Source organism: Mus pahari, chromosome 22 (genome assembly GCF_900095145.1).
Source record: "Mus pahari chromosome 22, PAHARI_EIJ_v1.1, whole genome shotgun sequence".
NCBI classification, from domain to species: domain Eukaryota; kingdom Metazoa; phylum Chordata; class Mammalia; order Rodentia; family Muridae; genus Mus; species Mus pahari.
The window spans coordinates 5786528-5813269 of record NC_034611.1 but is presented as its reverse complement, the minus strand read 5'-3'; the positions used below and the strand labels follow the sequence as shown (position 1 = coordinate 5813269).

The window sequence follows — 26742 nt, the reverse complement described above, 5'->3', positions numbered from 1 at the left end:
TGTGTGTGTGTGTGTCTGTGTGTATGTGTGTCTGTGTGTGTCTCTGTGTATCTGTATCTCTGTGTGTGTGTCTCTGTGTGTGTCTCTGTGTGTGTGTTTCTGTGTGTGTGACAGAGAGACAGAGACAGAGAGGTGGGAAGGAGAAGGGGACAGAAGGAAGGAGAGAGAGAGAGAGAGGTAGAAGAGAAGGAGCAAAGAGTAGAGAGAGCCTGTAGTTGCACGAGAAGTAACCTTGCTCATATCCTATGAGGAACGATAGGGCAAATGCACATAATGAATAACAATGGTGTGATGGGGTGGATAAAACAAATTGAAGATCAAGAGAGACATGAGACCATCAACCTCCATCACTAGCACAGTTAATAGATTCCTCCCGTGAGTTGGGAAACAGAAAAATAAGGAAGATAATTATGCTCATGTGTGGGGGTGAATTGAAGATCTTTATTAATGATGAAATAATTTTTCTGAGTGGTACAGAAGGAAGGTGTTATATTTGGAAAGTCCTTGACAAAAATGGAAGAAAGAAAACCAAGACATCTCACTTTAAAGTTGCAATCTATAGATCTGTACTCCCAGCACTAGAGTCATTATTAACATGGCATAACACAAGAGGTTGAGGGCCACACAGGGTTCTTTGGAGAGGAGTAAAGTAGTAATAATACTTTTCTTCTTCCTGCTCATGCTAAGCACATGCTCCACCCTTGAATTCCATCTCACTTCCTAGGAGAACAGCTTCAGTGTGACAAGAAAGGGTAGGGTCAGCATGTGTAGGGGTTGATTCAGTGTGACAATGAAGAGCAGAGGCATTCAGCATAGGGGTTACAAATATAAAGACGTTTGTTTAATGCGAAAGAGTGGTTTTAGAAAGCAAATAGAAACAGCTTGGGAAAGGCTGTGGTAAAAAGGAAAATCAAAACAGTTTAAGTTTTTAAAGGCTGTATTTCCCGGACATTCCCTCCCAAGCCTTGTCTGTGCAGCAACTTCTAACCTCCAACAACAGTGGAGCTCTGTGGCTCACAGCCTGGGGAATATTGGCAGGGCAGTCGGGCACATCTCACCCAGGGAAAAAGTGCCAAGTCACAGCAAACAGCCTCTCGGGCACCTGGAGGGCAGTGCTTAGAAGAAGATGAGCCAGCTTCAAGGACACCCAGTTCAGTGGGGTAAATTCCTGGCTAGTAGTCTGTTCAGTTCAGTTACACCAAGGACTCAGAAACCAGACAATTAGGATTTCCTTTAATCCTTGCAATAGTTGGTCCAACATTGATCAAATTATTAAATGCTAAGTAAATATTTGTCTCTACTGATTCATGAGATGAGGAAAAAAAAAGAGGAATAAACACAAACACACACAAAAAGGGAATTTATTGTTCAATTTTTCAATTCCTCAGACAGTTTTTACCAGGCTGGTGTGCAACTGGTGCCTTTCTGCCTTTGCATCCTCTGCACTGGGAATACAGGCTCAGGAACACATGCTGGCACATCAGAGAGGCACAGATTTCTGTCCAAATTCTTTGTATCTTTGTGGAGAATTTATTTTCTCTTTAAATGTTAATCTGCTGTAAACTATGCAAGTATGTTGAAACATTTCTGAATGCAATTTTTAAATTTTTCTTGGTGTGTATATGTGTTTGTGCACATAAGTAGGGTTGTGTTTAGTGGCCAGAAGTGGGCATATCCTGGATCTATAGTTATGGGCATTTGCCAGCCACCCAATGTATCTTCTCAGACCCGAGACTTGGATTCTCTGCAAGAGCAGTAAGCACTCTTAATCATTGAGCTATCTCTTGATCTCCTTGTTATTTCTAATAGCAATTATTAATTATACCTTTAACTACACATTGTGCCTTTGCACTTTTTTCTTAAGAATTTTGACAGAATAATTACAGAAAAGGGAACTAAAAAAAAACAATATTTGATCTTATGGGTTATCAACATATTTTTCCTAATTTGTTTGCATGAATTGAAAAGGGGAAAGAGGCAGGAAAGGCCTGGAGAAAAGTATAGCTCGCCAGTTAAAGTTCTGTTTTCTTTTCCTGTGGTAAAAATTATTGAGTTATAAAATGCATACATATCTGACTAAAAATATTACAAGAAAATTATTCTTGGAAAATCTTTAATTTTTTTCTAGTTCATCATTTACTCATTTGCAGGTGTGGGTTGCCCATGCCGTAGCACTCATGTGGAGCTCAGAGGATGAACTGCTTTTTTATATGTAGGTCTAAGGGATCAAACACAGCTGGTCAGGCTTGGCAACAAGTATAATTTCACATGAAGACCATCCTAGTTAGCGTACACAATCCAGAAAACATGATTTTATTTACAGGAGGCTGATATAGTACTCATTGTGGCATATAAAGAAATACAGAGAAAGCAATATTATAGAAAGCAAGCATAATTTCCAAATATTTATAATTTTACAAACATAAAGAGAACAAGTTATTGTGTGATTCTACCATGATGCAAGAAGCAAAGATATTACTGAGATTAATAAAATAAAATAAAATAAAAGTATTATACTTTTTATTTTTGATAAAACAATGTTACATGCACTATATTTATTATTATTTCTCTAGGAAATCATTTGTCATTTTCTAAGTGTACAAAATATATGAAGACATTGGTGGAAACTTCCAGTCTTGGGACTGTTTCATAATATCCTTCAATATTTACAGGGCTAGACTTATCTATGGCAGAATTCTGAACATATTGCTGATACCTACCTTCTTCTCTGAAGGCAGTTTCACAATGTTTCATCAAAACAGAGTTGAATTCGATACTGCCAGGTATCATTTCGCAGTGGAGACATGAGGATACATCATCTGAGAGATCCGCCCCTGTAAAAGACTTACACAATCTTCTACTCTCCAGGCTTCCTTAGTGCCTTTGCCACCCTGGGCATGTTGTGCGAAATAGGGTCCTCCTTCCTACCGCTCCCTCCTGATTTCTGTTCAGATTGATTTGATTTGGACAATCAAATTTGTATATGTGGCAAACCTCTGTGCAATTATAATAAAAGGGCCTCACTAGTCAAGGACTTGGAAGTCAGCTGAACACATAGCATCAGACTTGTTTTCCCTCTGCTCAACCAGACTTTGTGGCTTATTAAAAACATTTGCTGTGACTATACTGCTCCCCCCCCCCAGGCTAAGAGATAAAGGAGTTTGGCTCTAGACTATGGAGCTTAGAGCAGTGGTTCCCAACCTTCCTAATGGTGTGACCTTTAATACTATTCCTCAAGTTGTGGCAATCTCCAGACATAAATTACTTCCATTGCTAATTCATGACTGTAATTTTGCTACTTTTATGAATCATTATGTATATATGTAACATGCAGGATCTCTGAAATGAGACCCGTGCTAACGGGTCATTTGAACTCCAAAGCGGTGCAACATATAGGCTGAGAATCACTGGTCCACAATAATCATACTGCATATGTTCAAACAGAAGACCTTTCCTTTATAGCTAGAAAAAGCAAAAACATGAGATTAAAATAAGATATTGTTTATTTTTATTAAGATAAGCACAAAGGTCTATGTTTATGTTGAAGAAGCATGTTTAATTTCAGAGCCTAGAAATATACTGGCATATACTTTGAAGTTCACCATTTAGCACTGTTACAGTTTCCAATGATACTTTTTAATTATTTAGGCTTCAAGGAGATAACTTGATGGAAAGGACAGAAGACACACCACAAATACTTCATTCTCCAGATGAGATAATCCCAGACTCATTGGGTAAGTTTTAAATTCAAAAGTGTTTACTGAAGTTTTAGGAGCTGTTGGTGATTTTCATTCTTTTTAAAAAATTTTTTTATTAGAAATTTTCTTCATTTATATTTCAAATGCTATCCCAAAAGTCCCCTACACTCTCCGCCCGCCCTGATCCCCTACACATCCACTCCCACTTCTCGGCTCTGACCTTCCCCTGTACTAGGGCATATAAAGTTTGCAAGACAAAGGGGTCTCTCTTCCCAATGATGGCTGAGTACACCATCTTCTGTTCTGCTACATATGCAGCTAGAGACATGAGCTCTGGGAATACCGATTATTTTATATTGTTGTTCCACCTATAGGGTTGCAGACCTCTTCAGCTCCATGGGTACTTTCTCTAACTTCTCCACTGGGGGCCCTGTGTTCCATCCTATAGAGGACTGTGAGCATCCACTTCTGTATTTGACAGGCACTGGCATAGCCTCAAAAGAGACAGCTATATCAGGGTTTTTTCAACAAAATCTTGATGACATATGAAATAGTGTCTGCTTTTGGTGGATGATTATGGGATGGATCCCTGGGAGGGGCAGTCTCTGGATGGTCCATCCTTTAGTCTTAGCTCAAAACTTTGTCTCTGTAACTCCTTCCACGGGTATTTTGTTCCCTATTCTAGGGAGGAATGAAGTATCCACACATTGGTCTTCCTTCTTGGTTTTCTTGAGTTTTGCAAATTGTATCTTCGGTATTCTAGGTTTCTGAGCTAATATCCACTTATCAGTGAGTGCATATCAAGTGAGTTCTTTTGTGACTGGGTTACCTCACTCAGGATGATATCCTCCAGATACATCCATTTGCCTAAGAATTTCATAAATTCATTGTTTTTAATAGCTGAATAGTACTTCATTGTGTAAATGTACCACATTTTCTGTATCTATTCCTCTGTTGAGGGACATCTGGGTTCTTTCCAGCTTCTGGCTATTATAAATAAGGCTGCTATGAACATAATGGAGCATGTGTCCTTATTACCAGTTGGAACATCTTCTGGATATATGCCCAGGAGAGGTATTGCTCTATCTTCCGGTAGTACTATGTACAATTTTCTGAGCAACTGCCAGATTGATTTCCAGAGTGGTTGTACAATCTTGCAATCCCACCAGCAATGGAGGAGTGTTCCTCTTTCTCCTCATCCTCACCAGCATCTGCTGTCACCTGAGTTTTTATCTTAGCCATTCTGACTGGTGTGAAGTGGAATCTCAGGATTGTTTTGATTTGCATTTTCCTGATGGTTAAGGATGTTGAACATTTTTTCAGTTGTTTCTCAGCCCTTTGGTATTCCTCAGTTGANAATTCTTTGTTTAGCTCTGTACCCCGTTTTTAATGGGGTTATTTGAAATTCTGTAGTCCAGCTTCTTGAATTCTTTGTATATATTGGATATTAGTCCCCTATCAGATTTAGGATTGGTAAAAATCCTTTCCCAATCTGTTGGTGGCCTTTTTGTCTTATTGACAGTATCTTTTACTTTACAGAAGCTTTGCAATTTTATAAGGTCTCATTTGTTGATTCTTGATCTTGCTGCACAAGCCAGTGCTGTTCTGTTAAGGAATTTTTCCCTGTGCCCATATTTTCAAGACTTTTCCCCACTTTCTTCTCTATAAATTTCAGTGTCTCTGGTTTTATGTGGAGTTCTTTGATCTACTTAGACTTGAACTTTGTACAAGGAGACAATAATAGATCAATTCACTCTATTCTACATGCTAACTGCTAGTTGAGCCAGCACCATTTATTGAAAATGCTGCCTTTTTTTCCACTGGATGATTTTAGTTCCCTTGTCAAAGATCAAGTAACCATAGGTTTGTGGATTCATTTCTTGTTCTTCAATTCTATTCCATTGAGCTACCTGTCTGTCACTGTACCAGTGCCATGCAGTTTTTATCACAATTGCTCTGTAGTACAGCTTGAGGTCAGGCTTGCTGATTTCACCAGAGTTTCTTTTTATTGTTGAGAATAGTTTTTGTATCCTAGACTTTTTTGTTATTCCAGATTAATTTACAAATTGCCTTTTCTAACTCGGTGAAGAATTGACTTGGAATTTTAATGGGGATAGCATTGAGTCTGTAGATTATGAAAAACCCAGCCTAAAATAAAAATAAACTGGAAAATGTTAGAAGTAAGTGTACCTGCACACATACAGCACACTGTAGTACATATATCACATCCATACTAATAACGCTAGCACAATGCGACATCCTAACAAATAACACAAGCACGCATGCCACATCCTAACAAATAATACCAGCGCACATGCCACATCCCTACAAATAACACCAACACACATGCCACATCCCCAAAATAACACTAGCACAATGCTACATCCCTACAAGTAACAACAACACACATGCCACACCACTACAAGTAACAACAACACACATGCCAGACCCCTACATATAACACCAGCACACATGTTATATCCCTACAAATAAAGCAGCACACATGCCACCTCCCTACAAATAACACCAGCATACATGCCACATACATACAAATAGAGCTTTTAAAAATAAAAATGCCTAGGGAAAAGCTGCAACATGAGGAAAAAAATTTGCAGTAGATTTTTTATTGCTCAGTGATGGGTATTCAAATATAATGATTACCTATAATTTAATCCATTGAGAAGTAATCAACAGATTATACAGACTTGTCACAGAAGAGGAAATACAAATATCAAGTAAATATATGAAGTATGCCTCATTACCTTAGAAACCAGGAAAAATCAAATGGAGACTATAATGAAGTATTGTTTTATAACTGTTTACTATTAATTAATAAAGCTGAAAATAGCTAGTAAAGATAGGAATTTACTCAGTGGTGTTTAAACGATTTGATAAAGTGTTTCTACTATATTAAGATTTGATCATTTATATGACGTAAAGTCCCAAAACTAAATATGCAGTTAAAGATCTTAGAAAATCCAGCTTTATGTACCAGGGAATGCCAATAATCCTTGTTAGGATGTTCATGGGTGATGAAACCAATGAGCTGCGGAATTGTTGCACTGTAGGGACTCTTGAGTGCATTTCAACTGTACACACAGGATGGATCAAGGCAGCAGCCTGCTGGTAAATGTTTAGCAAAACTGCTGTGCAGAATGGATGATTCCTCTGACATCATACAGTGCAACTACTGAGCTAAGGTCAATGGCTAACTGGTTCTCTGATGGTGCTGTGAGCACATAAGTGCTCCCTACTGATCTGGCCTTAAGATCATAAATGTTGATTGGACAAACAGAACTCAAAGGATGCCATTTTCATAAAGCTTAAAATGAGGATATTTCTAGAGAGTGTTCACTAGGAAAACATGCCTACGTGAAGAAACTATACTACAGGAAAGGAACGATAGACTCAAACCATCAGTTCTCTTCAGCATATGAGGAACCTTAGAGATCTGATAAAGAAGGAGGCCACAGCAAAATGAAAGATGTTAAGAATTCTCTGATTTATAAGGTAGGTCCCCAGCTTGTATTTTGTAAGTTACATTTACTATATCTTATCCATATAACACAGTTTCATGTGCTTTATTAGAAATTTTATATGTACACATAATTTTACATGTTGACTATCACCTAATAATATTTAAAAATAAAATGATACAGGAATATAAACCAATGTCAATGATGACCTACAAAGAAAGCATGATATTTTACATCTGTTCAGATCTGTTATAAAGGTAAGGCATGAACATGCTCAAGATAATTCTTAAACCTTGACAATGAAAGCAGAGCCTTGGTTGACTGGCAGCATGGAGGCTCATGCTAGCTAGCTATCAACTCTTCTCTTGTGGATTTAGCCTGACAGCCTAATCTTGTGTGTATTGCATGATTTCCTATCCACAGGTCACTATTTCCTCAATGACAGCAGCTTTCTTTTGCTGCCTGCAGTACGCAGAGCACCTGCCCTGAGGTCATTTTAAGAGTCCCTGATGTCCAGCTCATAGCAATGTTTCCTCTTTCTAAACTTCTAATTGTTTCTGAATTACTCAGTATTTGTTCTCCGTTCAAATGGTTTCATGCTTCTTAAGGCTTTCATGCTCAATATAAAAGTAACACAACACAGAATCTGTGTTACAACTTGGCCATTAACTGTTTTAATTCAATCAAAACAAGTCTAATCAATCAGTCTGTTAACAGATCTGTATACTTGAGCAATTTACATATACATATTTACTGAAAATTGAAGGGACTTAAGTATCCTGGGAAATTAAACAATACATACGTTTTTGATTATACCTAGATCTGCTAGAAAAAATGCATTAAATTTATGCTCTTTTCTTGAAATATTTATATCTTGCTCTTTCCACACTCAAATATTAGAATACCTAATTAGGAAATTGCAAAACAGGAGTTTCTGCTTTTGTACATTTTTTTCTCCTGAAGTTAGTCAAACTGTGAGACCTAAAGTTTAGAATTACTAGCATCATCCAGAAACCTTCAATGTGATTTACATGGTAACTGGGCATTCATATTGAACTTGACTCAAGATACGTGTTTCTATAAATAGGCCTAATTTTGTGCAGAGAGTTTATTGGAACATAATCAACCATGGTAAAAATGATGACAAGAGGAAGCTGATTGAAACTAAGCATTGTGACAAGTGTTCAAGATTTCTAGATCCATTAACATGCTCACCCAATAGGTTAAAATTGTATCCCAGATTTTGAAAACACATTTTAAGGGATAAAATCACTATATTACTGCATGCTTCTGTATTAGACACAATTCCTACCATTCCTTATGTGATTATAAGAACCAAACAACTATAGCATGTTTCTTGAAAACATGCTTGCTTGTAAGATAAATTTCTCTGCAGAAAAAAGAACACAATTGGTCCATATCTACATGAGCTAGTGAGCACTAGCCAAGAAATGTACTTCATATACCTTAAAAAGTTTGTCCCTCCAAGCATGAGACACTAAGGTTTTATTATCATGATGTCTCATTGCTCAACTTCTTACATTGGTGTTCCATCACAGTTTTAGTCTGTGTCTGGCTCTATTTGCTCTTGTAAATTTCAAATAAAGTAAGACATCAAAATTCTCAACTGCTCTGAGAAGCCCATCACAGAAGTGCTCTGCTAGACTCTAGGAGTGCTTTGATCTCATAGACTCTAGCAGGTATGACACCCCTAATCACAAAATACTAAAAACAAGCACCTAGCAGAGCATAAACTAAAAAAGTTACTAATATTGACACCTTGTAAATCTTCATGTTTTGTTAAAAAATTAATACTGTGTATGTATTCAAGTGAATTCCATGAAACAGTAATAGAAAATTGTTTTGTTTAACATACTTTGAAACCACATAGCCTATGGAAGCATGTTTATCGAATAAATGAATATACATAAATGATGAATGAATGAATGAATGAATGAATGAATGGAGTTAGTGAATGAGTGAATGAGTTATGAAATCAAGCAGAAAGGCATCTACCTAGAGCTGTCACATATTCTCTGAGAGGAAATGGAGTACACATACCACACTTCCAACTTTAAATAGTCAGGAGAGCCATGGAAACTTTTAAGTGTTTTTGGTCTTATATATGTGTGTATCTCTATAAATTATTTTTACTGTAGAAAATGTAATTTTAATATTAAGTAAATGTCTTACTCATGAATCTCAATTCATAAAATAAAAAATACACAACAATTTAGAAAATGACACTCTGCAGTTTTATGGAATGTAACTTAATTTTATTTATAAATTGTTTCCATTTCTTTTATTGAAATTAGATTATTTTCTCACATAATATTTTCTGATTACAGTTTTATAGTTTCCCCTCCCTCTACTCCTCTTAGTTCCTTCCCATCTGGAACCACTACCTTTCTGTCTCTCATTTAAAAAGAACAGGTTTCTAAGAGATAAAAAGTATATAATATAATATAAAAAGATAAAACAAAACTATCACATCTGACTTAGAGAAGACAAACCAACAGCAGAAGTGCCCAAGAGAAGGCACAAGAACCAGAGACCCCTGCATTCTCACACTTAAGAATCCCATGAATACACTAAATTGAAGTCCATTTCCAGAGGAGCTGGTGTAGACCCAGGCAGTCCCTTTGCATGCTTCCTCAGTCTCACCTGGTGTCCTCTGTCCCCTCTAGCTCTTACACTTTTCTGCCTCTACTGAGGGTTCTGAGCTCTGAAGGGAGGACTTTCATGGAGAGGTCACACTTAGGGCTTTGTGTTGCAAGTTCTCTCCAGCTCTGCATAACGTCTGCCCTGAGTCTCTGTATTTGTTCCTGTTTGCTGCAGAAGAAAACCTTGATGAGGGCTGAGGATACCAGATGGCCAGTTGGGTCTTGGACTCCTCCATTATTTGACAATTTCGTTTAGATTGGCTTCACATATGTATATATTTTAGGAGGTTTCTACTGCTTTAGGTTTCCATACTACATCTCAAATGGCCTTTAATTTAGATCTCTCTTCCTGTACTCCCTTCATCGACCCTCTCTCCCCTTCCCTTCCTTTTGATTCTCCCATTTCAGCTCTCTTATCCATCCTAATTATCCATTACAAGTACCTTTCCTAATCAGAACTATTTGTATCCTCAAGTCCCTTACTGGATTCCTAACATCTGTGGTTCTATGGATTGAAGCTTTGTTACTATTAATGTATCTACCCACATCTAAGTGTATACATATTTGTCCTTCTGTGTCTGAGATGCCTCACTCAGGATGATTTTTGTTTCTAGTTCCATCCCTTTGCCTGTGAATTTCCACACTTTCTCTTCTATCAGTTTCAGTGTATCTGATTTTATGTTAAGGTCTTGTTCCATTTGAAATTGAGGTTTTTTTGTAGGGTAATAATTATGGGTCTGTTGGATTCTTCTACTTGCAACCATCCAGTATGACCAACTGCTTTGGTTGAAGATGTTATCTTCTTCCAGTGTATATTTTTGGCTTCTTTATTAAAATCAGGTGTGTGGACTTATGTGTATATGTCTTCAATCTGAGTCTGTCGATCACTGTGTCTGTTTTTATGCCAATACCATGCTGTTTTTATTACTATATCTTTATAGTACAACTTTAAATCAGGAATGGTTATATATCCAGAAATTCTTTATTATTTTGGATTATTCCACTGTCTTAGGATTTTTGTGTTTCTGTATAAAGCTGAAAATTACCTTTTCAAGATCAGTGAAATTTTATATTAGAATTTTAGGGTATTGCAATAAATCTGTAGACCACTTTTGGTAGGATGGCCATTTTTGCTATATTAATACTACTGACACATGAGCATGGGAGAACTTTCCACATTATGATATCCTCTTTAATTTCTTTCTTCAAAGGTTTGAAGTTTTTCACTTGATTGGGTAGAGTTACCCCAAGACATTATTTGAGGCTTTGGTAAAAGGCATTGTTTCTGTGATTTCCTTCTCAGTCTATGTATATATATATATATGAGAACTCCTGGTTTTGTGAATTAATTTTGTATCCAGCTCCTATGCTATAAATGGTTATCAGGTATAGGGGTTTCCTGGTGGAATTTTTCAAGTCATTTAAGTATATTATCATACCATCTACAAGTAAATATATTTTGACTTCTCCCTTTTTACTTTATATGTCCTTTATCTTCATTTGTCTTATTGCTCTAGATAAGATTACCCTTCATTTATTATGTTTAGGTATGCTTCTTGTATCCCTAATGTCTTCAGGACTTTTATCATGAAGGGGTGTTAGATTTTGTCAAAGGTCCTTTTTTGCATTGAATGAGATGATCATGTGCTTTTTGTCTTGGAGTGTTTTAGACGGTGAATTTACACATGTTAAAACATCCCTGCTTCACTGGGATAAAGGCTACCTGATCATCGTTGATAATTTTTAAAATACTTTTTGAATTTGGTTTACAAGTATTTTAGTAAGAAATTTTGTTTCTATGTTCATAAGAAAAAATTGGCATATACTCTGTGTGTGTCATTATGTTATTTGGATCTCAAGATAGCTGTTAGTAAAATGAATTGGTTAAAATTATTTGTTTGTATTTTGTGGAATAATTATAGAGTTACTGGCAATAATTCTTGAATGTTTGGTAGAATTTTGGACTAAAATTATCTTTCCCTGGGCTTTTTAAAAAATCTTTTAATGGTTATTTCTATTATACCAGGGGTTATAAGTCTGTTTTTGTAGTTCAGCTGATCTTGATTTAACTTTAGTAAATGGTATATATCAAGAAAATCTTCCATTTCTTTTAGATTTTCCACTTTGGAAAAGTACAGATTATTAAAGGGTGCCCTTATGGCTCTCTGGAGTTCCTTGATGTATGTTGCTATGTCCCCCTTCTCACTTCCAATTTTCTTAATTTAGACTTTCTCTATCTACTGTTTAGTACATTTACATAAGGCTTTATTTATTTTACTGATGTTCCTAACAGAATTAATTCCTTGTTCTATTGATTTTTTTGAATTGTTCTTTGTTTCCTTGTTTCTATTTCAGTCCTGAGATGGGTTATTCCTCATACGCTATGACTTTTTTGATGTGGTTTATTCTTTTTTGTTCCAAAATTTTCAAGTGTGTGTGTGTGTGTTTATGTTTCCACCTTTTGTTTTTCTTTGATTGGATGTTACCTTTATTTACATTTCAAATGTTATCCCCTTACCAGGTCTCCCCTCTGGAAACCCCCTATCCCAGCCCCCTCCCCCTGCCTCTATGAGGGTGCTCCTCCACCCATCCACCCAACCTCACCTCCCTGCCCTGGCATTCCCCTACACTGGGGCATGGAAGGCCCTCATGCCCAAGGCCTGTTCTCCCACTGGTGTCCAAAAAGGCCTTCCTTTGCTACATAGGGGGCTAAAGCCCTGGGTCCCTCCATGTGTATTCTTTGGTTGGTGGTCCAGTCCCTGAGAGCTCTGGGGGATCTGGCCAGTTGACACTATTGTTCCCCCCACGTAGCTGCAAAGCCCCTCAGCTCCTTCAGTCCCTTCTGCAGCTCTGCCATCGGGGACCCCTCGCACAGTTCAATGGTTGGCTGCAAGCATCTGCCTTTTTACTTGTCAGGCTCTGGCAGAAACTCTTAGGGGATGTTATATCAGGCTCCTGTCAGGAAGCATTTCCCAGCATCCACAATAGCATCCAGGTTTGGCAACTGTATATGGGATGGATCCCCAGGTGGGGCAGTCTCTGAATGGCCTTTTCTTCAGTCTCTGCTCCACACTTTGTCTTCATATTTGCTCTTTTAAGTGTTTTGATTTCCCTTCTAAGAAGCACTGAAACAGCCACACTTTGGTCTTCCTTCTTCTTGAACTTCATATAGTCTGTGAATTGTATCTTGAGTATTCCCAACTTTTAAGATGATATCCACTTATCAGTGAGTACATACCGTGTGTGTTCTTTTGTGACTAGGTTACCTTCTTCAGGAAAATAGTTTCAAGTTCCAACCATTTGCCTGCAAATCATGAAGTCATTGATTTTAATAGCTGAAAAATACTCCATTGTGGAAATATACCACATTTTCTGTAACAATTTCTCTGTCAAAGGACATTGGGGTTGTTTCCAGTATCTGGCTACTATAAATATGGCTGCTATGAACATATTGGGCCATGTGTCCTTATTACATGTTGGTGCATCTTCTGGGTATATGCCCAAGAGTGGTATAGCTGGGTCCAATTTTCTCAAGAATTGCAAGACTGATTTCTAGAGTGGTTGTACCACCTTGCAATCCCACAAGCAATGAAAGAATATTCTTCTTTCTCCACATTCTCAACAGCATATGCTGTCACCTGAGTTGTTGATCTTAGACAATCTAACTGGTGTGAGGTAGAATCTCAGAGTTGTTTTGATTTGCATTTCTCTGATGACTAAGGATGTTGAACATTTCTTTAGGTGCTTCCCGGACATTCGAGTTTCCTTAGTTGAGAATTCTCTGTTTATTTCTATTCTCCATTTTTTAATAGGGCTATTTGGTTCTCTGTAGTCTAACTTCTTGAGTCCTTTGTATATATTGGATATTAGCTCTCTATCAGATGTAGGGTTGGTAAACATTTTCCCAATCTGTCTGTTGCTGTTTTGTCCTATTGACAGTGTCCTTTGCCTTAGAGAAGCTTTGCAATTTTATGAGGTCCCATTTGTTGATTCTTTTCTTTTATTAGATATTTTCCTTATTTACATTTCAAATTATCCCCTTTCCTATTTTACCCTTCGAAAACACCCTATCCCTCTCCTGTCCCCCCACCCCGCTCATCAACCCACCCACTACCACTTCCTGGTCCTGGAATTCCCCTATACTGGGGCATAGAACCTTCACAGGACCAAGGGCCTCTCCTCCCATTAATGACCAACTAGGCCATGTGCTGCTACATACGTAGCTAGAGCCATGAGCCCATGATGTGTTTTCTTTGGTTGATGGTTTAGTCTCAGGGAGCTCTGAAGGTACTTGTTAGTTTATATTGATGTTCCTCCTATGGGGCTGCAAACCCCTTCAGCTCCTTGGGTACTTGCTCTATCTCCTACATTGGGGATCCTGTACTCTGTCCAATGGATGGCTGTGAGCATCCACTTCTGTATTTGTCAGAATACTTCATTGTGTAAATGTACCACATTTTCTGTATTTACTGCTCTATTGAGGGACATCTGATTTATTTCCAGGTTCTGAGTATTATAAATATGGATACTATGAACATAGTGGAGTATGTGTCCTTATTACATGTTGGAACATTTTCTCAGTATATGCTCAGGAGTGGTATTGCTGGATTTTCCAGTCGTACTATGTCCAATTTTCTGAGGAACCTTCAAACTGATTTCCAGAGTGGTTGTACTAGCTTGCAATCCCACCAGCAATGGAGGAGCGTTACTCCTTCACATCGTCGCCAGAATCTGCTGTCACCAGAGTTTTTGATCTTAGCNATTCTAACTGGTGTAAGGTGGAATCTCAGGGTTGATTTGCATTTCCCTGATGACTAAGGATATTGTACAGTTTTAGGTGCTTCTCTGTCATTCCATATTCCTCAGTTGAGATTTCTATGTTTAGGTCTGTGCCCCATTTTTTAAAGAGGGTTATTTGTTTTTCTGGAGTTTAACTTATTGAGTTCTTTGTATATATCAGATTAAGAATTGGGAAAGGTCTTTTCCTAATCTGCTTGTTGTCTTTTTGTCTTATTGACAGTGTCCTTTGCCTTACAGAGGCTTTGCAATTTTATGAGGTCCCATTTGTTAATTCTTGATCTTGTAGTACAAGCCGTTGGTATTCTGTTCAGGAATTTTCCCCCTGTGCCCATATGTTCCAGGCTCTTCTTCACTTTCTCCTCTATAAATTTCAGTGTTTCTGATTTTATGTAGAGGTCCTTTATCCACTTAGAGTTGAACTTTGTACAAGAAGACAAGAATAGATCAATTCACTTTATTCTACATGCTAACTGCTAGTTGAGCCAGCACCATTTGTTGAAAATGCTGCCTTTTTCCCCACTGGATGGTTTTAGCTCCTTTGTCAATGATCAAGTGACTATAGGTGTGTGGGTTCATTTCTGGGTCTTCTATTCCATTCCATTGGTCTACCTGCCTGTCACTGTGCCAATGGCATGCAATTTTAATCACTATTTCTCTGTAGTACAGCTTGAGGTGAGGGATTCTGATTCCCCCAGAAGTTATTTTATTGTTTAGAATAGTTTTTACTATCCTAGTTTTTTGTTATTCAAATGAATTTGAGAATTTTTCTTTTTAACTCCATGAGCAATTGAGTTGGAATTTTTATGGGGATTGCAGTGAATCTGTAGATTGCTTTCANCAAGATGGTCATTTTTACTATATTAATCCTGCCAATCCATGAGTATTGGAGATCTTTCCATCTTCTGAGATCTTTGAATTCCTTCTTAAGAGGTGTGAAGTCCTAGTCATACAGATATTTCACTTGTTTGGTTAGAGTCACATCAAGATATTTTATATTGTTCATGACTATTGAGAAGGGTGTTGTTTCCTTAATTTCTTTCTCAGCCCATTTATCCTTTGAGTAGAGAAAGGCTACTGAATTATTTGATATAATTTTATATCCTGCCACTTTGCTGAAGTTGTTTATCAGGTTTAGTTCTCTGATGGAATTTTTGGGTCATTAAGTACACTATCATATCATGTGCAAATGGTCATGTTTTGATTTCTTCATTTCTAATTTGTATCCTTTTGACCTCCTTTTGTTTTCTACTTGCTATAGCTAGAACTTCAAGCACTATATTGAATAGATAGGGAGAGAATGGGCAGCCTTGTCTGTTCCCTGATTTTGGTGGGATTGCTTCAAGTTTCTCTCCATTTAGTTTTGTGATTGGTACTGATTTGCTGTATATTGCTTTTACTATGTTTAGATATGGGACTTGAATTCCTGATCTTTCCATGACTTTTATCATAAAGGGGTGTTGGATTTTTGTCAAATGCTTTTTCAGCAGCTAATGAAATGATCATGTGGATTTTTTTCTTTGAGTTTGTTTATGTACTGGATTATTTTGATAGATTTCCATATAGTGAACCATCCCTGGGATGTAGCCTACTTGATTGTGGTATATAATCACCGTGGATTTGGTTTGCAGAAATTTTGAACATTTTTGCATCAATATTCATAAGAGAAATTGGTCTGAAGTTCTCTTAGTTCTTCAAGTACCAAGTTTTGCTACCAACATAGCTGTGGCTTCATAGAATAAATTAGGTAGTATTCCTTCTCTTTCTATTTTATTGAATAGTTTGAAGAGTACTGCTATTAGAAGGTATGATAGAATTCTTCACTATACCTATCTGGTCCTGGGTTTGTTTGTTTGTTTGTTTGTTTTGGCTTGGGATACAATTAATAACTTCTTCTATTTCTTTAGGGATTATGGGACTGTTTAGATGGTTTATCTGATCCCGATTTAACTTTGGTACCTGGTATCAGTCTAGAAATTTGTCCATTTAATACACATTTTCCAGTTTTATTGAGCATAGGCTTTTGTAGTAGGATCTGATGATTTTTTGAGTTTCCTTACTTTCTATAGTTATGTCTCCCTTTTCATTTCTGATTTTATTAATTTGGATTCTGTCTCTATGCACTCTGGTTAGTCTGGCTAAGAGTTCCTCTATCTTGCAGAGTTTTTCAATGAACCAACTTCTGGTTTTGTTGATTCTTTGTATAGTTCTTTTTGTTTCTACTTGGTTGATTTCAGCCCTGAGTTTGATTACTTTCTGCCATCTAATCTTCTTGGGTGAATTTGTTTTTTAATTTCTAGAGTTTTCAGGTGTGCTGTTAACCTGCTAGTATATGCTCTTTTCTTTTTCAGTTTCTTTTTGTAGGCACTCAGAGCTATGAGTTTTCTTCTTAGCACTGTGTTCCTTGTGACCCATAAGTTTGGATATGTTGTGGCTTCATTTTCATTAACTTCTAAAAAGTCTTTAATTTCTTTCTTTATTTATTTTTTGACCAGTTTAACATTGAATAGGGTGTTGTTCAGCTTCTATGTGTATGTGGGCTTTCTGTTGTTTTTGTTGTTATTGAAGACCAGCTTAAGTCCATGGTGATCTGAGACGATTCATGGGATTATTTCAATCTTCTTGTATCTGTCAATGCTGTTTTGTGAGCAATTATATCTTCAATTTTGAAGATGGTACCATGAGGTGCTGAAAAGAAGGTATATTCTTTCATTTTAGGATGAAACGTTCTATAGATATCTGTTAAATCTATTTGGACCTTAACTTCTATTAGTTTTCCTGAGTCTGTTTAGTTTCTGTTTTCATGATTTGTCCATTGCTGAGAGTGGGGTGTTGAAGTCTCCCACTATTATTGTGTATGGTGCACTGTATGCTTTGAGCTTTATTAAAGTTTCTTTTATGAATGTGAGTGCCCTTGCATATGCCCTTGGGGCATAGATGTTCAGAATTGAGTTATTCTTGGTAGATTATTCCTTTGATGAGTATGAAGTGTCTTTTTTGATAACTTTTGTTTGAAATTCAATTTTATTCAATATTAGAACTTCTATTCCATCTTGTTTCTTGGAACCATTTGCTTGGGAATATTTTTCCAGCCTTTCACTCTGAGGTAGTATCTGTCTTTGACACCGAGGTGAGTTTCCTGTATGCAGCAAAATGCTGGATCCTGTTTGTGTATCCAGTCACTTAGTCTATTTCTTTTGATTGGGGAATTGAGCCCATTGATGTTAGAGATAATCAGGAATAGTGATTGTTGCTTCCTTTTATTTTTGTTGTTAGAAATGGAATTATGTTTGTGTGGCTATCTTCTTTGGGGTTTGTTGACAGATTACTTTCTTGCTTTTTCTAGGGTGTAGTTTTCCTCCTTGTGATGATGTTTTATATCTATTATCGTTTTAGGGCTGGATTTATGGAGATATATTGTATACATTTGGTTTTGTCATGGAATATCTTGGTTTCTCCATCTATGGTAATTGAGAGTTTTGCTGGGTATAATAGCTTGTGCTGGCATTTGTGTTCTCTAGAGTCTGTATGACATCTGCTTAGGGTCTTCTAGCTTTCATACTCTCTGGTTAGAAGTCTGATATAGTTCTGATAGGTCTGCCTTTTTGTGTTACTTGACCTTTTACCCTTATTGCTTTTCATATTCTTTCTTTATTTTCTGAATTTGGTGTTTTGACTATTATGTGACAGGAGGAATTTCTTTTCTGCTTCAATCTATTTGGAGTTCTGTAGGCTTTTTGTATTTTTGTGGGTATCTTTCTTTCAGTTAGAAATGTTTTCTTCTATAATTTTGTTGAAGATATTTACTGGCCCTTTAAGTTGGTAATCTTTTCTCTCTTCTATACCTATTATCCTTAAGTTTGGTCTTCTCATTGTGTTCTGGGTTTCCTAGATATTTTGGGTTAGGATCTCTTTGCATTTTTCATTTTCTTTGACTGTTGTGTCAATGTTTTCTATGGTGTCTTCTGCACCTGAGATTTTCTGTTCTATCTCTTGTATTCTGTTGGTAATGCATGCATCTATGATTCCTGATCTCTTTCCTTGGTTTTCTATCTCCAGGATTGTCTTCCTTTGTGATTTCTTTATTGTTTCTATTTCCATTTTTAGATCCTGGATGTTTTTGTTCAATTCCTTCACCTGTTTCATGTTTTCTGTAATTCTTTAAGGGATTTTTGTGATTCATCTTTAAAGGCTTCTACCTGTTTACCTCTGTTTTCCTGTATTTCTTGAAGTGAGTTATATATGTCCTTCTTAAAGTCCTCTATCATCATAGTGAGATGTGATTTTTCACTCAGAGTCTTTTTTCTTATGGTTTTTTGGGGTACTTTGGACTTGCTGTGGTGGGATAACTATGTTCTGATGATGCCAAGTAGCCTTGTTTTTTGTTCTTTATATTCTAGCCCTTGCCTCTAGCCATCTAGGTTATCTCTGATGTTTGCTGTCCTTGCTGTCTCTGACTGTGACTTTTCTCTCCTGCAAGCTTGCGTGTCAATACTCCTGGAAGACCAGATTTCTCAGGGAGGAATTTGTGTATGGAGAGCTGTGGCACAGGGTCAGCACTGGGGTGCAGACAGTAATTTGAAGGATCCTGTCCCTGGCTCTTCCTTAGTTCCTGTGTCCAGGTGGCTCTGGGCAGGTCCCTCTTGGGCCAGGAATTTGAGCAGCATTGGTGGTGTGTCAGCACTTCTGGGAGACCAGATCTCTCCTGGCAGTATTTGGCTATGGAGAGCTGTAGAACAGGATCTGCTCTGGGCACTGTAGCTCAGGATCAGCTGGGAGCAGACAAAAACTCGAAGCCCTCTCTTTGATTTTGCTCATCTGATTATTTATTCTATCCAGGTTTTGGATGTAGTTAACCTCTTTAGGTTAGAGTTTTCTTCTAACACCTTTCACAGGGTTGGATGTGTAGACAGATATAATATAAATTTGTGATTTTCATGAAATGTCTTAGTTTCTGCATTTATGGTGATTGAAATTTTTGCTGAGTACTCTGAACTGGCACCTGTGGACACTTAGCATTTGCAGAACACCTATCTGAGCACTTCTTTCTTTCAGAGTCTCTATAAAAAATTTAGATATGATGAAAAATGTCTGCCTTTATATGTTACATGGTATTTTCCTTTATGAGCTTTGTTATTCTATCTTTACTCTGTAGATTTAATTTTTTTGATTATTATATTTGAAGGGGAATTTAATTTCATGGATACTCTGACATTCTGTATGGTTCTTGTATTTCAATAGTCATCTCTTTCATTAGGTTAGGAAAATTTTCTTCTATGATTTTTTATTAGATATTTTCTTTATTTACATTTCAAATGGTATCCTAAAAGTTCCCTATACCCTCCCCCCCAACCCTGCTCCCCTACCCACCTACTCCCACTTCTTGGCCCTGGCATTCACCTGTACTGGGCCATATAAAGTTTGTAAGGCCAAGGGTCCTCTCTTCCCAATGATGGCTGACTAGGCCATCTTCTGCTACATATGCAGCAAGAGACACGAGCTCTGGGGGTACTGGTTAGTTCATATTGTTGTTCCACCTATAGAGTTGCAGACCTCTTCAGCTCCTTGGGTACTTTCTCTAGCTCCTCCTTTGGGGACTCTGTGTTCCATCCAATAGCTGACTGTGAGCATCCACTTCTGTGTTTGCCAGGTATTGGCATAGCCTCACAAGAGACAGATACAATTTGCAAAACACAAGAAAATCAAGAAGAAGGAAGACCAACGTGTGGATACTTCATTCCTCCTTAGAATAAGGAACAAAATACCCATGAAAGGAGTTACAGAGACAAAGTCTGGAGCTAAGATGAAAGGATGGAGTATCCAGAGACTATCCCACCTGGGGATCCATCCCATCATCAGCCACCAAACCCAGACACTATTGCACATGCCAGCAAGATTTTGTTGAAGGGACCCTGATATAGCTGTCTCTTCTATGATTTTTGTTGAGAATATTTTTGGTGTCTTTTGCTTGGGATTCTTCTTCTTCCTCTAATTCTATTATTTTAAATCTGGTCTTTTAATAGTTTTCTTTTCATATTGTTTGGATGGATTAATTTTTAGACTTAAATTTTTCTATGATTGATGTATTCATTTCTTCTATTATGTCATCAATGCCCCAGATTCTTCTGTCTCCTTTTTTCTGTTGGTGAAGCTTCTCTCTGAGGTTCTTGTTCTACTTCCTAAATTTTTCATTTCTACACTTCCCTTATTTTGGGTTTTCCATTGATTCAACTTAATGATTCTACTTCTACTGTCAGGTCTTGAACTTTTTTTTTCATTGCCTTCTAGTATTTATGCTTTCATTATTTGTTTTAGGTGTTTAATTATTTCTTCTTTCAATTCCTCTGTCATATGCGTAATGGAAGATCTTTTCTTTGTGCTTCAATTTTGCTGGAATATCCAGGGCCTATTTTGCTAGGGCTGCAGTGTTCTAATGGAGAACATACTATCCTAGGTATTTTTTATTATATTTTTATTCTGATGTTTAGGCATCTAGGATCGGGAAGATTGTAATTCCAGGTGCTGATATCTGATCTTGTCTTTGTTGGCTCTATGTTTTGCAACTTGGTTTGTTTTCTCTCTGGTTCTTAGGACAGCGTGATGGCTCTATGTTGTTTTGTGGGAAATTCTTTTGTTTTTTGTTAGATATGGTCAGGTGGGACCCCAAGTAAAATGAGTTCCTGGGTATTGGAAACTAACATCTAGAAATCTAAATGAGATAGGATGGGGACAGGGCATTCACAGAAGGATGAAATGCAGGGTGCTTTATTGCACCAGTATCTGATTAGTTATTTTCCTGGGAATGGGAATGGAGCAAGGAGTGGCCAGAGTAGAAGGTTTGCTATAGACCTGGGGATGAGACTGCAGGGCTGGACTTGGAGGAATGGACGGAAAGCTAAATATCTTGAGTTACCCTACCTATTTCCCTGATCAAAGTTGTAACTTCTGTTTACAATATGTAAATAAAACACAACTTGCCTCCTGGTTTAAAGTGTTTGTCAATGCTAACTTATAAGCTGTTAGAAGTTGGTTTTAATAAATAGGTGCTGAATTTCTCTTTTCAACTGAATAACTATTTTTTAACATGATACAATTTCTCCTTACCCATCTTAATTTTATCAACTAAAATTGAATAATTTTAATGGTTCTACTCTGTTTAGAAAGGTAGAAAGCAAATTATCTTAATTTATAGCTTCTTCAGCATTGTATCATAGTGGAAAACATTCTGTGTTCTGTAATATGTCTATGTTTAGATAGAGATAAGCTTGTACCCAAGAGACGTGCTAGCTTTTCTTCTTAGATGACGCACTCTGAATTATCAGAGATAGAGATGACATGGACCACATCCATGGGTTTATGCCATGTTTTTCATTGTTTCCTTACTCCTTAACCAACTAGGAGTCAACATTCCAATTTCTTGCCCAGAACACTTATGTCATACATTAGAAAATTCTGCCTTCATTTGCACATGAATATAAATCATTTTTATGTAATCATATGGCATTTTTTAAAAAGTAAATTAAATTAGAAATGTATTTTTATTTTTTCTCCTTCCAGCTTCTCCCAGGTACCCTCAAATGCTTCTCATGTCCTCCCCTGAAATTGATTATTCTCTTTATTGTCTACCTATATGTATGTGTCTGCACAAACATGTAAATACAAGCTGTTAAGTCTGCTTTTGTTGTTTGTGTATATATGGCTTCAGGGCTGACCACTTTGTATTTGATAACCAATAAGAGAACTCATCTCTTGGAGAAGCTAATTATCCCTCTTCCAGCTGTCAATGGTTGTCTATGGTTCTTTGTCTCGGGAGGCCCCATGAAGACTTCCCCTTTAATCATCAGCATGTACCTTGATATTGCTGTTTTCCGGTCTTGTTTATGGAGCTATTTCTAGCAGAGACTGTTTTTCAGCAAACTTCCTCATATGCTGCCTTCTAAATTCATTCAGCCATAACTTTTTCTGTTTTCCCTGAGCCACACATGCAGGAGATATGGTGTGGGTACATACATTAAGTCAAGGTTGAGTGGTTGATCTCTGCATTGAGTCCAGTTTTAATCCACTGTGTTGGTCTCCATTTTCTATAAAAAGAAATTTCTTTGAAGAGGGCTCTCTTACTCTTAATAAATATAAGAAATCAAGTTCATAAAACCCAATGGTTTGAAATGCTTCTTTCTAAACAGATTTTTAAACTTTACCATACAAAGTTAAATTTAACTAGGGAAGTTGACAGTATTTGGTATCTATTATTTATAGATGTTACATATACTCATCATTATTACATTTTTTTTAACAAACATAAATATCTACCTATACTGCACTAGTTAACCTAAATTGGCAGGCAAATAGAAGTGTTTTCCCTCACTTTATTAATAGAATTGAAAGTGCCACTCATCTGCAATTCTAAGATTTATGTGAAACAGTCACAACATCTTGCTTGATATGATTGGGGAGAAAACCTACCACCGTTTGATAATTTGCATTCTTAGTGACCACTTCAGAATTTGTCATCTGATTTAGAGGAGAGAATACCAATTGATAGAATTAATACTTAAGTTGTATAACCCTCTCACCATCTAAAAGAAGGCATTAAGCAAACGAGAATAATAATGCAAAACAGAAAAAAAAGCATTAAAGATAAGTATTACCAAACTCTAGCTGAATAAACTCCAAAATGTTACCTCATTTTTAGATTTGTTTTTACTTTTAATTATGCTTGTATTGTATGTGTTTGTGTGCAGGTGTATGCACATAAATGTGGTTGCTTACAGAAGGCTGAATAGATTACTGGTTCCACTGGGACTGTAGCTGTAGGTAGTTGTGAACCATCTGATGTGGGTACTGGGAACGAAACACGGGTCCTTTCCCATAGTAGTACATACTCATTTTATTTGTATTTTTTTAAATTAAAATTAGATTTTTTTTTTTTTTACTACACAGTTTCCACTTCCTCGCTTCCCCCCTCTCAAATCCAATTCCCCATCTCCTTTGTTGTTCTCTCTCATTAAAAATAAGACAGGCAATCACAAAGAAACAAATAAAATAGTTTAAAAACAAATCTTAACTGATTGGACAAAACAAGCAGAAAAAAGAGGATCAAAGAAAGTATACAAGGAGTACAGACACAGAGAAACACACACAGAAATCTCACTAAGATACAAAATCAGAAACAGTAATATGTAAGTAGGATACCTGTAGAGTTAAAAAATGCCCAGACAAAGCCTTATGAAACAAAGAAACCTTCAAAAATACCATTGAGTTCATTTTGTGCTGGCCATCTACTGCTGGGCACAAGGTTTACCCTTTAAGTATGGTTTTACAATCAGGGAGACTGTTTGAGAAAACGAATTTTTTCCTTTGTTACTAGGGGTAGCTCCTGGGCTGGGGATGTGGGCTTGGGTCAATTTCTCTTCACAGCACTGGGATCATATCTTAGACCAGTGAAGGTTGTATGTTTGCTGCCATAGTCTCTTTGAGTTCGTATGGAGTACACACTCTAAACCACTGTGTCATCTCTCCAACCTGAACCATTGTTTTATATATAAAAGTAAGGTAACTAGCTACTGTGCTTTCTTGATTTTATCACATGCTTCTGTATGAGGAATATGTTCATTTTCATATTTATCTATAAGCTGAATAAATGCCATTCAAAAATCTACTCATAAATTCTATGATTTTTGGGGGGTGGGGGTGGTTTTATTTATTTGTTTATTTTATGTAAGTACACTGTAGCTGTCTTCAGACACTCCTGAAGAGGGAGTCAGATCTTGTTACGGATGGTTGTGAGCCACCATGTGGTTGCTGGGATTTGAACTCCGGACCTTCTGAAGAACAGTCGGGTGCTCTTACCCGCTGAGCCATCTCACCAGCCCAAATTCTATGATTTTTAAATTAGTAGTTCCATTATGTTAATATCATTCTTATCATGAGGCATGTATGTGTGTATATATATATATATATATATATATATATATATATATATATATATATATGGAATTTATACATAGGCAATGTGTAACTTTTATTTTTAAAAATTAAAATAGATTCTTTACCTGGGACAGAAGAAACTCTTATGGAGGAAGGTGAAGATTTTGAGAAAACATCTAATTTAACAGAAGCAGTAAGTATATTAATTTATTTGTTTTTGTTAAATCTGTAACATGTACCAAAACAGCCAGCAAACACACACATACAAACACACACACACACACACACACACACACACAGAGAGAGAGAGAGAGAGAGAGAGAGAGAGAGAGAGAGAGAGAGAGAGAGAGAGAGACTAGGAGCACATCCCCGAAGGACACAGAGAACAAAAATGAGCATCCTTTTTATAAAGAATACTTGAATAGCTGCATAGCATCCACTATTCTCTGTAAAGTGGAGAGCTCTCACAGCAGCAGGGGACCACTTTACTGAATAAACATCAGGGTTGTGTCACTTTCCTACTGCAGTTGCGAGATGCTTGACTAAGGCAGAGTGTAGTTGCTGAGAGATCAGCTGTAACTAGAGCATGGGTACATTCTAACAGCTTGTGAGTTTTCACATCAAACTTGAAGCAGTTGAGCTAGATGCATCCTAACCGATCTAAGCTGACATATTCCTTAATGGATGCTATCATCTGGTGTGGAGTCTTTGTGACTTTTGCTACATCTTTACCAGGGTGTAACAGGATTTCTGACTTTCACTGAAATTCACCGTTAAAAGAGTAAACATAGGAAAATCAGAAGTCTTTATATAAATTCTGATATAAAATTATTTAAAAGATATTTGAATGGTTCTAATGCCCAGGCTAATGCAGTGCTTTACTTTTATACAATGTATATGGGGTTCATCTCTTTGTGTGCTTGCATTTCCACAAGGTACCACAGAGGACAAGGTATAAACAATAGTGCATTTCCTCCAGGTTCTAGAGGCAGAAGTATGAGGCAGTTCATCCATTTGCTAAGAATTTCATAAATTCATTGTTTTTTTGTTTTTGTTTTTTTGTTTTTGTTTGTTTTTCGAGACAGGGTTTCTCTCTATTGCCCTGGCTGTCACTATCTAGACCAGGCAGGCCTCGAACTCAGAAATCTGCCTGCCTCTGCCTCTGCCTCTGCCTCCCAAGTGCTGGTATTAAAGGCTTGCATCACCACTCCTGGCCTAAGTTCATTGTTTTCAATAGCTCAGTAATACTTCATTGTGTAAATGTACCACATTTTCTGCATTCATTCCTCTGTTGAGGGACATTTGATTTCTGTCCAGCTTCTGGCTATTATAAATAAGGCTGCTATGAACATAGTGGAGCCTGTGTCCTTATTACCAGTTGGAAGATCTTCTGGGTATATGCTCAGGAGAGGTGTTGCTGTATCTTCCAGTAGTACTATGTCCAATTTTCTGAGGAACCACCAGACTGATTTCCAGAGTGGTTGAACAAGCTTGGAATCCCACCAACAATGGAGGAGTGTTCCTCTTTCTCCACATCCACACCAGCATCTGCTGTCACCTGAATTTTTGATCTTAGCCATTCTGACTGGTATAAGGTGGAATCTCAGGGTTGCTTTGATTTGCATTTCCCTGATGACTAAGGATATTGTACATTTTTAGGTGCTTCTCTGCCATTCCATATTCCTCAGTTGAGATTTATTTGTTTAGGTCTGTACCCCATTTTTTAAATAGGGTTATTTGGTTTTCGGGAGTTTAATTTATTGAGTTCTTTGCATATATTGGATATTAATCCTCTATCGGGTTTAGAATTGGTAAAGGTCTTTTCCCAATCTGTTGGTGGCCTTTTTGTCTTATTGACAGTGTCCTTTTGCCTTACAGAAGCTTTGTAATTTTACGAGGTCCCATTTGTTGATTTTTTTTCCAATTTTTATTAGGTATTTACTTCATTTACATTTTAAATGCTATCCCCAAAGTCTCCTATACCCCCACCCCCTGCACACCTACTCAGGCACTCCCCTTTCTTGGCCCTGGCATTCCCCTGTGCTGGGTCATATAAAGTTTGCAAGACCAAGAGGCCTCTCTTCCCAATAATGGCCAACTAGGCCATCTTCTGCTACACATGCAGCTAGAGACACGAGCTCTGGGGGTGCTGGTTAGTTCATATTGTTGTTCCACCTATAG

At 37.2% G+C, this 26742-nt stretch overlaps 1 protein-coding gene across 1 annotated transcript in view; it reads left to right on the top strand.

The window, feature by feature from the left end:
• LOC115062985 (uncharacterized protein C8orf34 homolog) overlaps positions 1–26742 on the top strand; it is a 76888-nt gene that overhangs the window by 43187 nt on the left and 6959 nt on the right. The window contains exons 3-4 of the mRNA XM_029533449.1: positions 3649–3734; positions 24678–24754. Coding sequence (XP_029389309.1) covers positions 3649–3734; positions 24678–24754 — 163 coding nt within the window. The remainder of the gene's footprint in view (positions 1–3648; positions 3735–24677; positions 24755–26742) is intronic.